We start from the raw sequence: 15,498 nt of genomic DNA, 5'->3' as shown, positions 1-15,498 counted from the left end.
GCCTACTTTTGTGACTTCTATACTCCCTACCCCTCAGCCTCACCACAATTCAACAGTCAGCACAATTTTGGGCCAGTTTTGACTACCTATGTAATGGAGGTGGTTCAGTCAACCACACTGGCATGATGAGGGATCTTACTAGTTAGACCTAAATGCTTGCGTTAGCTCCGCAGCCCAAAGCAATGTCTAGCCTTTATATCAGTGGGCTAACAGTCTTGTGGTGTACAGACAGAGTTCAAACCTAGATAGTCACATTGACCGGGATTTAGTCAATTGATGCAGCCGATCACAGGTCAACGTGGAGGAGGCCTGCAGTGTGACGCCCAAACTTTAACTTGAAGAGGTCGGGTCTAAGCTCAGAAGGCATCAAGATAATCAGCTTCATTTTCAAATGTTTTTTTTAATTGGCCAACAGTCTTGTTGAACCCAGGTTCAAACCCAGACACCAACATATAGATCCCCACTGCCCTTCTCATCTTAGGCTGCCATAACAACCAGTAAATATATTTTATCAGTATCACAGCCAGTCACATGAGTGAATGACAGCCATCACTGAACTGATTTGCTTGGTGTTAGTAGTTTCATAGGTTGCAATAAATGGGTTAATAAACATCATTGGTTGCAAGTAGTCTCTTAAATCGAAAAACAAGTCAAATCAAATAGTTGAACACAGCGTTCCCCCCCTAGTTCTCATCTGAACACATCTCTGTTGTGTAGCTATTTCAGGTTAGGGGATAACAAGACACACCAATCCAACTGAAACAACGGCATTGTTTAAAAGTATTAGCGACAGACTGACTGATCTAGAAATCACCTTGCATCCAAATAACAGTGATCAGAGACTGTAGAATTGATACTTTCAAGCACCAATTTGGTTGTTAGCCCACCCACTCAAAATCTCTGATGTGAGTTAGATTTAAAGGCATGCTCTGGAACTTTGGCAACTACTAAGTCTTTTTCACTCTTCATTTTTTGGGCTCATGAGCACTACTTTCAGAACTACTGGCTAAAAAGCATACAAAAAGTACTAGAGAATCTCGAACTCTCAATCTCATTATGGAGTGGGTGTTGAAAGCCATTAGGTCCAACACTCAGTGGTGTGATGATTAAACAGACGTACAAACTGCACCCTGTCTAGTCTATGGAGAGATCAATGTCAAGCAGGCCGAATAACATTAATGAGACCACAGGCGGCCAACATCTCAGATGGCTTCATCTCATCATTTAGTGTTATGAAGCACTAAAGGGGAACCACAGTCAGTAATGGTCAGCCATAAAAGAGAATGTGAAATCTGTAAGTGGCAATAGAATAGATAGCTGTGCGGCAGTGTTTTCACAATGGTTCACAGTTGGTCCCTCCTTGGTCAGAGAGCTAAAGACTTGTTAAGACTGGAATAAACAGCATTTGTTTAGATTTTTTCAGATGTTTTAGATTAGCCATAGCTTTAAAGACTTTGGGAGTCTTGACAAAAAAAAGGTGGACAAAGTAAAACATATTTGATTTTAATTTACAGATAATCCAGTTTCATAAGGTCTGGTCACATAGTGAGGAGAATCCTTCACTAAAAGGATTGTTATTTAACAATTAAATGAACACAGGATCCCTTCATTTTGTGGCTGCTCCCTCTCTGCCGCCACAGTGGACTCCCAGAATGCTGCCAATCTTTCATAAAAATGTGCTCGACTAGCGCATTGGAGGAATAGCATGAGATGACTTTGCACTGAGAAAGGTTTGGTAAAAAAACGATTGCTTATTTCACAGAGAGTTCCTCCGATTAGATCGGGGGCTTTCCTCTTAAACATTCAACAACCAAAATAGTATCTCTAAAGTAAGACTGAAGGGTCAGGTTCACAGTAATCTTCATGCAAAGTGACAACACCACTCAAGTTTGGAGGAGGTACATGTCGGGCAATGGAGAATCCCACCGCTCTATCTACGGCTGAACTGAATAAATTGCTAATCTGATCAATATGTGTGGATCAGCACTTGTTCAGTTAGCAGCCTGTGAGAGCAGTGGAGATGCAGACAGACATAGCCACGGTGAGCGTGAAAAAGTGTGTCAGGATCAAAATGGTCAGCCAAAATAAATCTTAAAAACAGACGTTAAGTGGTCTTCCAGGTTCGAACAGTCGTTAGTATCTGAGGTGAGTAGGAAGCATTGCCCCTTTCTTCCCCATGTGTCATTGGTGTCTTCATCCTCATCTCCCAGGGACACAGTAATAGGGGTGGAGGCGTCAATGTTGTGTAGTCCAATGTGTCATCCAGTGAGTTCCTACAGTATGAGGCATGGCTCTCGAAAAACAGCATTTCCCAGGATCCTCTGACTCTGACCAGCATGGCTGACAGAAACAAAAGCAGTTTCGACTCTCAATGCTGGTTAAGTGTCAAACACACAACGCTTTTCTGAAACGACGTTTTGGCACAATTACCAAAAGCGCACATATTTCGATTTTTAGACACATTCAGGCACACACAACATGGATAACTCATGCAGACCTAACCACCATTCAAACATTAATACATACCACAACTGCAACTGTGCTCTCATGGACAGATATCTAGATTTGTTTTCATCGAGACAAGTCACTTGTCAACCATATTGTAATCTGTCAGAGTATAGTAGGAACATGCAGGCTAGTCTTCACTAGCAGTCTTCCGTTTTCTCCTGGAGGGGTACATTTTCAGCACTCAACTTGACATTCTGACCATTCGTTCCCCTATCACCCCCCCCCCCCACACACACACACACACACACATTTTTCCTTTAAATGGTCTGTCCTTCTCAAAGGTTAAACCTCATTTCCTTAATCTTGGCTCAGTGTGGGCACAGGGAAGTTTAAATACGGGGGGGTGTGGGTGGGAGGCTTGACCCTGTGCCCAACAGGGTTCTCTCTCATTCTCCAGGACTCATATGTCTTGAGTGTCCTATGGGTGGAGAGGTGTACGGTTTGTGTGGTGGAGAAGAGCGAAAGAGAGTGGGTGGGGAGGGTTTAGGGGTGGGGAGGGGTGTTCCACCACCCTCTGTTGCTATAGCAGCTCCTCTCTTTGCTTTTTGCTCCTGGTGGGGCCCTGGCCGTTTTCCAGGGTGCCGTTGTGAGGTCGGAGGAGGTGTCCTCGTTCCCTGTCTGTCCATGGGACGCCTCCCTGGCCGTCGTCACTGTCCAAGTCCGAGTCAGAGCGCATGAGGGCTGATGACGAGGGGGCGGGGGCCGGCTTCATTCGGCCTGGTGGGGGAGAAAGGGAAAGGAATAGGAATTTGCTGTTTTTAATATATTCTAAGATAATAAGACACAGAGGGTAAGTGTGTTACCAGCTCGGGGTGGGTGTAGCTCCAGGCCGTCCTGCTCTTCGCCATTAAGCATCTTATAGCGGCTTTTGCTCTTGTGGCGCATTTTACCCTTACGCCTGTTCAAAACACACAGTCCTGTCAGTCTGCTTATTCCACATTACTGGATGGACAACAAGCATGTATTTAAGACAGAGTAGCATGCCATGCAATGTAAACGAAGCAACATAATATTAATGTACAAAAATGTCAAACTCAAACGTTAGTGGCTCTCTTACCCGCGGCAACAACACACCATTCCCCAGACAACGGTCGCGACGGCAACCACGATCATGAAGGATGCTATGGTCACATACAGCACACTCCATTCTGAAAGAGAGAGGGTCAACATAAGTCGCAGGTTGTCAGAATGAGAAAGTGCGAGTTCAGCACTTGATATTTCCATGACGTCGCTTTCCACTGTGTATCATACTCAGAAGTAAATTCATGCAGTTACATGAGTCTTCACAGTGTCCTAATGTATAATGTCATAATCTTCCATTTCACGAGTGTCCACTCCGCTCCTCACCACAGTTGCTCTCTTGGTCCCACAGCTGTCCTTTGATGAAATTCTCCATCCAGAAGGAGTGGCAGACGCAGGTCCGCGTGAATGAGTCGCAATCCCCGTGACTAGAGCAGTTCAGCTGGCAGACTGCAGGGGGAGAGAGACGTTAAGAGACGTGAACATTGAATTCTGTCAGGCCACAGGTTTTCTAGAGTGTTCTTGACATCTTCTTGGTCAAAGACGACAAACCTATTTTAACTGTCTTTTAAGACTCGTCTATCTAACCTGGAGATTAATAAAACAAATATATTAAAAGTAAAAGAAAGAGGTAAGGGCAAGTCAAAATACTAAACTAAATTGCCCATTCTTTAAATATAACAAATGTAAAAACAATATAAAAATATATATATTTCATTCATATAGCATGTTTAATATCACAGCAAACTCTCAATAAGTGCTTGTCATGTAAATTAACTAAGTCTCAATTCATTAGTCCGAATACATTTCTCCATCCATGTCATGCTTTTCTCTTGTCACGTGTCTGGATACTCACTGACTGTGTCCACCCGCCGTGCCTTGAAGATGAGGAAGTCGTTCTTCTGTTTGCGTAGCTTGTTGCGCAGCCCCAGAGCCACACTGTGACCAGACAGTGGGGGGCGACCCGGACCCCCAGACACCAAGAACACCAGCCGAGTACTGAGAGGAGAGGAATGGAGATTGGAAGAAATTAATAGATTCCCTCAACCAGCCTAATTATGAATCATTCTTAGTAATTATAACCATTGCCTCTTAGTTTTGTAACAAATAATCTCTCATGTCCACACCCTGTAAGGGTGGTAACAAAGTTACACATTGTAAGCGTGGCAATTTTTTACATTTAAATTACACATTGTTCAAAACAACACATGCTAAAACGTGTACAAGAAAGAGTATGTCAGAGAAAGAGTGAATTCCTGTGTTCTTGCACTTACATTGCAACGAAGTAACTTACTGTGCCAATAAAGTTGAGTGAGTTGAAACGAAGAGACCGAAACATAGAGGAAAGGAGCTGACCTGTGCTCGTTGAAGGCGCTGACTTCCCGTACGGTGATGTCACTGTCGAGCACGCCCAGCAGCACGCCCACCTGTCTGAGCAGCATGTCTCTCTGGCGGTGGGACACCTGGGACACAGACACCTCCAGCACCAGCTCCACCAGGTCACGTTGCCACACGTCTGACAGGAGAGAGAGGGTGGAGGACAGAGTGAGGGAGAGGAGAAGAAGACATTGGGATAATGATAGTGTGTGTAGGACCCATTTCTGCTGTGCTTGTGTGTGTTATCCATATAGTATTTCTCCTACTTCCCATAGATCTGAATTGATTGGGTGGGAGGAATATAATGGAAAATAACCCTAGTGTATCAAAAAGCTAGTTGTAGCTTTAGCCACATCTATTTTATTCTTTCAGACCAAGTGTCGAGGGGTTGGTTTTGGGGCTGTGTTTGTTGTCCATAAGGAGCCCACTGACCCGGTTTGACCTCTACAGTCCCTCTGTCAGAGCTGCTCTGGCCCTTGCTGTCTGTCACAGTGAGAGTGAAGCTGTACTTTCCCTCCACCAGGTTAGTGAGAAACAGCACCGCCTGGTGGTCAGAGTTGTTCAGTACCTCCTGGGGGACAAAGACAACACGGCTCTTCAGACAAGATGCATTTGATTTGTATTTGATCAATTACAAAGATATTTTGTCTTATGTTGATGACACATTTCTTTATTCAAAGACATTGAAGACATTGAATTATGTTATAATTGCAGAGCGTTGTATTTTCGAGCTGCATGCAATGGCCTACACTACTGCAAAAAAAAGTGGAAAAACTGGTCTGACCAGAACACATACTTATTCAAAATATTTCCAGTAGTAGGTCAAATATTATTAAGTAGAATGTTTATCATGAGAAATGCAAGAGCAGATTGCATTTGGTCAGAATGTTTTTACCTAATACAACATGAAGAGGGAAATGTATGCTATATTGTACATTTTCTGTTTACTTACTATATTGTATGTTTGCCATAGCTTCCCAAACACTTAATAATATTTTCTGTAAATATTTCTGTTATCCGTTATAGTACCACGGAGTGCTCTCTCTCACCCCTGCTGCAGGACTACTGTCGTCACGGGTCCACAAGTAGCCGACTCCACCCTTGTCATCTGTGGAGTGGGAGCCGTCCAGGGCTGCAGTCCGCAGGGGCAGAGAGATGGCCGGGCTGGACTGGACATGGGCTACTGGGGGTTGGTCTAACTCTGGTAAAGAGAAGACAAGACACATTTAAAGGACATTGCCGTGAGAAGAGTATTCTGAAGTACTCAGTATGCTGTTTCTCTCCATGCACCTGGTAATAATATAGGTGTGTGAGTTATGCTTCAGTTATACTTCAAAGGGTTTTGAATAGTTGAGTGCGTCTCGTGTGAGACCTCGTCTAGCCTGTTTCTGAAAGCTTCAGAGAGTTCCATCTCTGACACATTTCTTTGTCGGCAATTCTATATTAAATCAAGTTTCAAGTTTTTAAATGTCACAAGTACAGTGAAATGCCTTTCTTGCAAACTCAAACAATAACTGTGTTCGTCTGGTAAAAACTAATCTCAGCACCCAGAAATAAAATCAGAGGTTAAGGAAAAACCTACTCTTACGAAATCAGGAAAGAGAATTTAAACAAAAACACACACAGACAGGAAAATTACCCTCTCGGACAATGACCGTGACCGTGTCGGTGCTCGCCAGCTTCCTCTCGTCCGTCACGGTCAGACTGAACTCGTACTCGCCTACCTGCAGCCCCGTCACCGTGGCAACGGCGCCATCGGCGTTCTCGATCTTCACTCCGTCCGGACCCCTGAGAGACAGAGACACAGACAGACAGACAGACAGACCATCACAGAGTCAGACAGGTGGAGAAACAGCAGTTCCACTATCCGCTGTCAGCACATAGCGCTGAACTGGGCCATATAACATGAGAGATGGAATAGAAGAGTGCTCCAAAGAGTTTTCTCCACTCATCATATTGCCTCTGGGAGTTGAACTAAGTGTCACTCTCATACACAGAGAACAGCGAGTGTGTAATTTGCCAAAGGGTGCTGTGTGTTTATTTGGGAGTGTGTGCGTGAGCGAAAGTGAGCATGCATGTAGATGAGTGCGTGTGCGTCTATGTGCATGTTGGGCCTTCCTGTCTGCCTGCCTGTGAATACTGACTTGCTCTGTTTCCAGTGGTAGGTGGAGATATTCTGGTCGTCCGTGCTCTTGCTGCCGTCCAGAGTGGTGCGGTCCACAGGTAGGGTTAGCTCCTTCTCTGGACCGGCGTCTGCTACTGGGGGCTTATTGTTCTCTGAGGAGGATGGAACACAAGCAGGCTCAGGAGAACATAGATTTTGGTGACATGCTAGGAGGACAATATCCACATATAGCTGTATTTTCACCTACAGAATCGTGCTAGTTTTGCCTGTCTCTATTCTCAATGTATGTTTCATCAAGGTTAAACCAACATCCATTCAGATATGTTATATAACAGCAAAGAATTAGAGAAAATATGTGTGGCTTATTTCATGTGAATCAGGCATGATATTCACGCAACTGCAAGATCACAGAAGGGAGGTAACAGCACTTTCCATTAATTTCTCTTGATGCTATGTAAGCCTCAACAGGGTTAAGCCAACTCACATTCAGATAAGTGACACGATAGCAATGGTGTTGACATTAGCCATAGATACACATTATCTATATGCTGCTGGCTTACCTGGCTGGACGATAACAGTGACCTGTGCCGTGTCCTGTTGTCCAGCTGTGTCTGTGACAGTGAGCTGGAAGGTGTAGTCTCCTTCCTGCATGGCAGACAGCTGCAGAGCGGGAGTCCGAACGCCCTATAGAACGAAGAGAATACTATCAAGATGGGAGAGAAGAATTTCCCCTATTTCTTTTGTTGGTGTCCCGAAACAAAGAATTTCCACCTTCAAACAACAATTTGATAAGGCTATCATGAAAATCAAATTCACATAAAGAATAATAAAAAAGACCGAATCCCCTCGATTGCTAAGACAGACCTGTGCATGGTCTCTGACAAACTGAAGCTCCCCCTGGTGCGCCTCTCTCACCTGCATCTCCACCACCTTGCCCTTGCTCTCGGGGCTGAGCGACCACTCGTAGGCCAGCGGCTCGTGGTCGTCCGCGCTCTGGTTGCCGTGCAGTGTGACAGCGTTGCGCGGCAGCGTGATGACCTGGTTGGGCCCGGCGTTGGCCACCGGCCGGTAGTCCACGGCCTTGTTGACCGACAGCGTGGCCTGGGTGGAGCTCTGGGCCCCGTCCGAGTCCGTAACAGTCAGTCTAAAAGGGGAGAAAATAGGGGTCAGCTAAAAACTACAAACTCAAAAACACACCAACTCATTTGTTTGAAGGTGAAGTAAAAGGTGTGATATTGAAGGATGGGGGAGGACGGTTTTGATTGAACATACGCTTAATTCGAAACCAACCCCTAACCTCTAACTACTTGGTGCTCTGCTAGGCACGTGTATATCTGAGATGCTAATCTGAGTACCGTGCAGGAAGGTCCGCTTTATGACAGTTAGACAAATTCCTAACGTCCTCCTTGCTTCTAAGACCCACAGTAGCCTTCACCTACAGCTGATATGGGGAGAGTGGATGAGGGGCATGGGCGAATGCATGTGAAATGGCATGACGCAAACATCTGAAGTAAGAGATAGAAGGGGAATACAAGGTAGATCATGCCCATAGGGGAAAAAACTAGGAAGAAGTACCTCAAGGAATATAAAGCAATATGTAGAAAATATACAAGATGATGCATGCCCATTGAGAAGACAAAGTAACAGTGCCTGAATGTGTAGTTCCCTGGGACAAGGCCGGTGAGGGTGAGGATTTGGGTGTCTGCAGAGACCTTCTCCTCCCTCAGCGGGCCCTTCACCTCCTCCCAGTGCCACGCCACCACCTTGTCATCGTCTGTGCTCTCTGAGGGGCCACACACAGCGAAAGGAGGAAGACAGGACATGAAGAAGAGGGGAAAAGAACTGGTTAAATGTATAGGCCAGCCTGCCTATATTTTTGCCCCTGTCTCACCCCTGACTACTACAGTTTGTCTTCCATTGTTTTATGTGGTGATAATGTAAAAACTGCCCAGGGTGTTGTTTGGAGGACCTTTGCACCAAGCTGAAGATCAACATTAGTATTCTAGGGCAAATACCGGTTCTTGACCTAAAATTGTCAAGCTATAATTTCAATGTACGCTAGTAGAGCTATAATCTAAATAAAGACACCCTTGACCAATTCTGTCTTTTTTTGTCAGGAAACAACTAGACAAGATGCAACATAAAACCCCTTTTGACATCCTCAACAGATGGTGCAATTCTAGTTTATATGATTTGATTGAGACCAAAAAGCCAGGTGCACTCACGGCTGCCGTCGATCACGGTGGAGCTGGTTGGCAAGGATATCTCCTGGAACTTTGGGGAAACCACAGCGACGGGGAGCTTGTTTACTCGTGGCTCTGTGAAGTGGAAGAGGTTAGCTAATTGGCTGAATGGTACAGCTGGGTTGTGTTCATTAGCGAACGCGAGGCAAAACATTTTTGCAATGGAAAATTAAAACGAGCATTTCTTATTGGACAACTCCAGGTAATCCATCCCTGTTTCAGTCTGTTATCTTCCATTTGGTGAGAATGAACATGACCCAGGTATGAGTCATTGTCGACATTTCAGTATAAGCCCATTAATGGGAGAGTCAGGGGAGGTGCCCTTTAATATGTTACAGATTACACATGTTCCTACTAATGAGCATATCAAACACAGTCAATACGAGTCATGTTAGTTTAACCCCCACCTGGTTTGACTGTTACGTTGACAAAGCCCTCTCCGTGTGCTCCGTCACCATCCACCGTCACCTCAAACTCATACAGTCCCACCGTCAGCTGAACACAGGAACAAGAGCCAGAGAAAGGTTGAATTAGAGCGAATACTATCGGAATTGTTTCTCATAGTACTACAGTACTGTATAAATGGCTCTAGTCATACATTCAATCTCAGTTAAGCGGCCTGTGTTTGAACAGAGAGAGAGAGAGATAACGGTTGAACTAATTCAAAGAGCTGTACCTTGCTGAGTTTGAGTGTCTTGCTGTGTTTCCCCTCCATCTCGCCACTGTAGTCTTTGGGATGAGTTCTCAAGAGCCAGTCAAGTGCATAGTCGGTCCCTGTCGAGAAGTGAGACAGAAAGAGGCGAGTCAAAGCCGAGGATGTAAGCGACGAGGAATGACATGCAGGGATACAGAGCTATCCTTGGTACCCGGCTGTTCTCTGCAGTAGCTCTTTGTCATCGTCATGCCAACTTAAACAGATAAACGTATGTAGAATTCGGGGTGAGATGTGGACTACAGAGGGTGTGTATAATACAGGTGTGTGATACAGTAAAACAAAGTGATAACGCAGGTAGGTTGAGTAGTAGTACCTGGCTGGGGCGCTGGCACCACAAAGGCGTTGAGTTCCACCTCGTTGCGTGGCAGCGTGACCTCCACACTCTCGCCTGCCGACACCACCAATTCCCGGACTGTCATGGAAACCAGAGGCATTACATGGACTAAAATGGAGGACGGCGCAACTGAAACAGCAGTTAAGTAGATAGAAATCTGCAGTAGGTGCCCGTTTTTGAGCGGGAGTAGATGTTTAGAGCTACATGCTTTACCTGCCATGAATACATACCTCAACACATCCAATGTTGTTATTAGTATGCTATTAACCCAAAAGTTGTCGAGGGTGGGTTTTGAGGGATACTAAGTCAGAGTTTAGTGTCCATTGCCTTACCAGCCTGGGTTGGTGATGTAGTGATTGCAGGCGCAGTAGTGGGAAGCACAGAGCTGCTGTTGGAAGACGCTGGGTCTATGGTGTCCTCTGATTTAGAGTTCTGCTGTGAGGGTGATGGCGCTTCTCCACTTCCATTAGTTAGCCGGCTGTGATTCTTATCAGATGTTTGAGGGAAAGCTACTCCGCCGGTGGCGCCGGCTGTTGGAGCCGGACGCTCTGCATCCTTGGAAACTCCCTGCCAAGATATGGATGTACTTCAGATGAGAAAGGAAAGATGACTAAAGACATTGGCTACATTGTACAGTCTTCAATAGCCTTCACGACGTGAACCACTGCAGTTAAGAGATTGCATGGTATACAATAACACATAAGTCAGGGAAATAAGGTTGTCATGCATGTAGAAATGTAGAAATGTATATGAAGTTATTTAGTATTTGTATCCATCTACACTGTCCCAGTGATCCTGGAAGGAAGCACGGAGGTAAACAGTCATTTACGACTCAACTACAGAACAGTAACTTTCCATTGACTCACAGCGCTAGAATGTTGGTGGTCCGACCCATGTTTCTGGCTTACGGCCTCACTTCCCTTTCCTGTTTGTGCCCGCCTGAGCCTTCTCCTCCGAGCTGTGGTGGTGCCCTTTGAAAATAGCTGCAGGAGCCCCAGGGACTCAACGTGGGGCTGGGGGAGAGATGCGACTTCACAGACTCCTCTGTTTGAGCAGTTCAGCAGCACACAGTGCCCCCCCAGGCTCCAGACGGCGCTGCAGGCTGGCTCAACGCAGCAGGATTCCCAGCAGCTGGCGCTGCCCCTCCCCACGGCCAGGGGTCGCCAGCCTAAATCGATCACGCTGCTCCAGTGGATCCCCAACACTCCCCCCGTCACCCTGCAGATCTCAGCAGATACACCTGGAGAGGGAAAGAGATGTGATCAGTGACTTTGCCATCTGGGTCAAGGATGGGTAATTTCAGATACATTGGTCCCTGAGTGTATTGGTTTTAGTTCCTTCTTTCTTAGCGCTGGGAAGCCAGTTGCATGCAGTCAGAGCAATCAGTGACACTAATGTGCTAGGCAGATGAGAACAGCAGCTGACACTGGTTTTGCACCCCACAGATTTAAGTCATGGATGTTGCTTTATTGACAATACCTTTTTTAAGTTGTAACAAGCTTTAGCTTAGTATGTTATCTTTCTATAGGCGTATGTACCTTGCAAACGCAATCTCTTAACATACAGTAACACTCTAGACATGCATGAAGCTCAACTGTTCAACCAAGTCATAGCGGTAAAAGGGAAATGAGGCCTTTCCCTGACAAAAGACAGAGATTAGGCTACATTATCACCAAGGTCAAAAGTTCTATCACCAGGGCCTCAAGAACATAAACAAAAAGGCAGTAGACAGAAAATACCCGAGACCTGAAGCAAGCTTCCAGAAAACTGGAACGGAAATGGCGCTCCACCAAACCGGAAGTCTTCTGACTAGCTTGGAAAGACAATACCATGCAATATCGAAGAGCCCCTGCGGCTGCTTGATCAGCCTACTTTTCCAACCTGATTGAGGAGAATACAAACAATCCAAAATTGCAGTATTCCCCAAGAGAGGATGGCCTTCAATTCAGCAGCGATGGATTCCTGAACTTCTTAGACGAAAAGATCATGACCATCAGAAAGCAAATTACGGACTCTTCTTTGAATCTGTGTATTTCTCCAAAACTGAGTTGTCCTGAGTCTAAACAGAACTGCCCGCACCTAAGATAAATGGAGACATTCAAGGTTATTAATCCTGTATCTCTCGAAACATTCACAAAAATAGTCATGGCCTCTAAACCTTCCAGCTGCCTACTAGACCCTATTCCAACTAAACTACTGAAAGAGCTGCTTCCTGTGCTTGGCCCTCCTATGTTGAACATAATAAATGGCTCCCTATCCACCGGGTGTGTACCAAACTCAATAAAAGTCGCAGTAATAAAGCCTCTCTTGAAAAAGCCAAACCTTGACCCAGAAAATGTTAAAAACTATCGGCCTGTATCGAGGAATCTCCCATTCCTCTCCAATTAAAAATAAAAAAAGCTGTTGCGCAGGAACTCACTGTCTTCCTGAAGACAAATAATGTATACGAAACGCTCCAGTCTGGTTTTAGACCGCATCATAGCTCTGAGACGGCACTCTTGAAAGTGGTAAATTACCTTTTAATGACGTCAGACCAAGGCTCTGCGTCTGTCCTAAACCTTTGACACCGTCAATCACCACATTCTAATTGGAAAAAGTTTGAGGTCACTTAGAAATGTCCTTGTTTTTGAAAGAAATGCAACTTTTTGTCCATTAAAATAACATCATATTGATCAGAAGTAGAGTGTAGACATTGTTATTGTTGTAAATAACTATTGTAGCTGGAAACTATCGATCTTAAATGGAATATCTACATTAGGCGTACAGAGGCCCATTATTAGCAACCATCACTCCTGTGTTCCAATGGCAAGTTGTGTTAGCTAAACCAAGTTTATCATTTTAAAAGGCTAATTGATCCTTAGAAAACCCATTTGCAATTATGTTAGCACAGCTGAAGACTGTTGTTCTGATTAAAGAAGCAAAAAAACTGGCTTTCTTTAGACTAGTTGAGTATCTGGAGCATCAGCATTTGTGGGTTTGATTACAGGCTCAAAATGGCCAGAAACAAAGATCTTTCTACTGAAACTTGTCAGTCTATTCTTGTTCTGAGAAATGAAGGCTATTCCATGCGAGAAATTGCCAACAAACTGAAGATCTCTTACAAAGCTGTGTACTACTCCCTTCACAGAACAGCGCACACTGGCTCTAACCAGAATAGAAAGAGGAGTGGGAGGCCCCGGTGCACAACTGAGCAAGAGGACAAGTACATTGTAGTGTCTAGTTTGAGAAACAGACACCTCACAGGTCCTCAACTGGCAGCTTCATTAAATAGTACCCGCAAAACACCAGTCTCAACGTCAACAGTGAAGAGGCGACTCCGGGATGATGGCCTTCTAGGGTATCGTTGGACGGGGCCACAGTGAGCCCCGACCCGTCTATCTCCCTCTCGACCTCACTCTCGACCTCTTGGTGTAGGAGCTGTGCTTTGGCAAAATGGGTGGGGTTATATCCTGCCTGTTGGCCCTGTCCGGGGGTATCGTCGGACAGGGTCACAGTGTCCCACCCATCTATCTGTCTCTCTCGCTACCTCAATTTAAGGGCTTTATTGAAAGTGAAATAAACATATATTTTTTTACAGCAAACATTACACTCAAAGAAGTTACAAAATAATAAAAGACATTCCAAATGTCAAATTATGTGCAAATAGGTAAAGTACAAAAGGGCAAATAAATAGCAAAAATATGGATTGTATTTACAATGGTGTTTGTTCTTCACTGGTTGCTCTTTTCTTGTGGCAGCAGGTCACAAATCTTGCTGCTGTGATAGCACACTGTGGTATTTCACCCAATAGATATGGGAGTTCATCAAAATCGGTTTGTTGTTTTCAAATTCTTTGTGGATCTGTGTAATCTGAGGGAAATATGTGACTCTAATATGGTCATATATTTGGCAGGAGGTTAGGAAGTGCAGCTCAGTTTCCACCTCATTTTGTGGGCAGTGTGCACATAACCTGTCTTCTCTTCAGAGCCAGGTCTGCCTACGGAGGCCTTTCTCAATAGCAAGTCTATGCTCACTGAGTCTGTACATAGTCAAAGCGTTCCTTAAGTTTGGGTCAGTCACAGTGGTCAGGTTTACTCTCTGTTTAGGGCCAAATAGCATTCTAGCATGCTCTGTTTGCCCCAATTTGTGAATTCTTGGTTGTTGAGCAGACCCCGGACCACAACCATAAAGGGCAATGGGTTCTATAATTGATTCAAATATGTCAAATTGGTTTTATTTTTGATGGCATAGAAGGCCCTTCTTGCCCTGTCTCTCAGATCATTCACAGCTGTGTGGAAGTTACCTGTGGCGCTGATGTTTAGGCTGAGATATGTATAGTTTTTTTGTGTGCTCTAGGGCAACGGCGTCTAGATGGAATTTGTATTTGTGGTCCTGGCAACTGGACCTTTTTTGGAACACCATTATTTTTGTCTTACTGAGATTTACTGTCAGGACCCAGGTCTGACAGAATCTGTGCAGTAGATCTAGGTGCTGCTGTAGGCCCTCCTTGGTTGGGGACAGAATCACCAGATCATCAGCAAACAGTAGACAATTGACTTCAGATTCTAGTAGGATGAGGCTGGGTGCTGCAGACTGTTCTCGTGTCCTGGCCGATTCATTGATATATATATATATGATGAGGGTGGAGCTTAAGCTGCATCCCTGTCTCACCCCACGGCACAGTGGAAAGAAATGTGTGTTTTTGTCAATTTTAACCACACACACTTGTTGTTTGTGTACATGGATTTTCTAATGTCGTATGTTTTTCCCCCCCAACACCACTTTCCATCAATTTGTATAGAATTGATGCCAAATGCCAAATTCATGCCAAATTTATTCAAAATAAAAAAAAATATCAACCAAGCATAATTAGACTTTTCCTTTGTTTTGATTTGTTTCTTTGTCAATTAGGGTAAATATGTGGTCTGCCATATGGTAATTTGGTAAAAATCCAATTTGACATTTGATGAGTACATTGTTTTCACTGAGGAAATGTACGAGTCTGCTGTTAATGATAATGCAGAAGATTTTTCCAAGGTTGCTGTTGATGCATATCCCACAGTAGTTATTGGGGTCAAATTTGTCTCCACTTTTGTGGATTGGGGTGATCAGTTTTTGGTTCCAAATATTGGGGGAGATGACAGAGCTGAGGATGATGTTAAAGAGTTTAAGTATAGCCAATTGGAATTTTGTGGTC

At 44.7% G+C, this 15,498-nt stretch overlaps 1 protein-coding gene across 5 annotated transcripts in view; it reads right to left on the bottom strand.

Moving 5' to 3' along the window:
* Positions 1-1,487: 1,487 nt before the first annotated feature.
* LOC129819653 (dyslexia-associated protein KIAA0319-like protein) overlaps positions 1,488-15,498 on the bottom strand; it is a 28,684-nt gene continuing 14,673 nt past the window's right edge. For all 5 annotated transcript variants that reach the window (XM_055876094.1, XM_055876099.1, XM_055876096.1 and 2 more), the window contains 19 exons: positions 11,189-11,562; positions 10,655-10,889; positions 10,302-10,400; positions 9,950-10,047; positions 9,681-9,768; positions 9,256-9,348; positions 8,681-8,813; positions 7,946-8,174; positions 7,591-7,714; positions 7,050-7,182; positions 6,545-6,693; positions 5,955-6,106; positions 5,338-5,476; positions 4,885-5,044; positions 4,385-4,527; positions 3,856-3,978; positions 3,566-3,656; positions 3,312-3,406; positions 1,488-3,225 (listed from right to left, as the gene is read on the bottom strand). In XM_055876094.1, the coding sequence (XP_055732069.1) occupies positions 3,029-3,225; positions 3,312-3,406; positions 3,566-3,656; positions 3,856-3,978; positions 4,385-4,527; positions 4,885-5,044; positions 5,338-5,476; positions 5,955-6,106; positions 6,545-6,693; positions 7,050-7,182; positions 7,591-7,714; positions 7,946-8,174; positions 8,681-8,813; positions 9,256-9,348; positions 9,681-9,768; positions 9,950-10,047; positions 10,302-10,400; positions 10,655-10,889; positions 11,189-11,562 (2,855 nt within the window). In that variant the 3' untranslated portion in view covers positions 1,488-3,028. The remainder of the gene's footprint in view (positions 3,226-3,311; positions 3,407-3,565; positions 3,657-3,855; positions 3,979-4,384; positions 4,528-4,884; positions 5,045-5,337; positions 5,477-5,954; positions 6,107-6,544; positions 6,694-7,049; positions 7,183-7,590; positions 7,715-7,945; positions 8,175-8,680; positions 8,814-9,255; positions 9,349-9,680; positions 9,769-9,949; positions 10,048-10,301; positions 10,401-10,654; positions 10,890-11,188; positions 11,563-15,498) is intronic.

This window comes from Salvelinus fontinalis, chromosome 22, assembly GCF_029448725.1.
Source record: "Salvelinus fontinalis isolate EN_2023a chromosome 22, ASM2944872v1, whole genome shotgun sequence".
Classification (NCBI taxonomy): domain Eukaryota; kingdom Metazoa; phylum Chordata; class Actinopteri; order Salmoniformes; family Salmonidae; genus Salvelinus; species Salvelinus fontinalis.
Note: the sequence above shows the minus strand (reverse complement) of the source record. Positions and strands in the feature narration are given on the sequence as shown.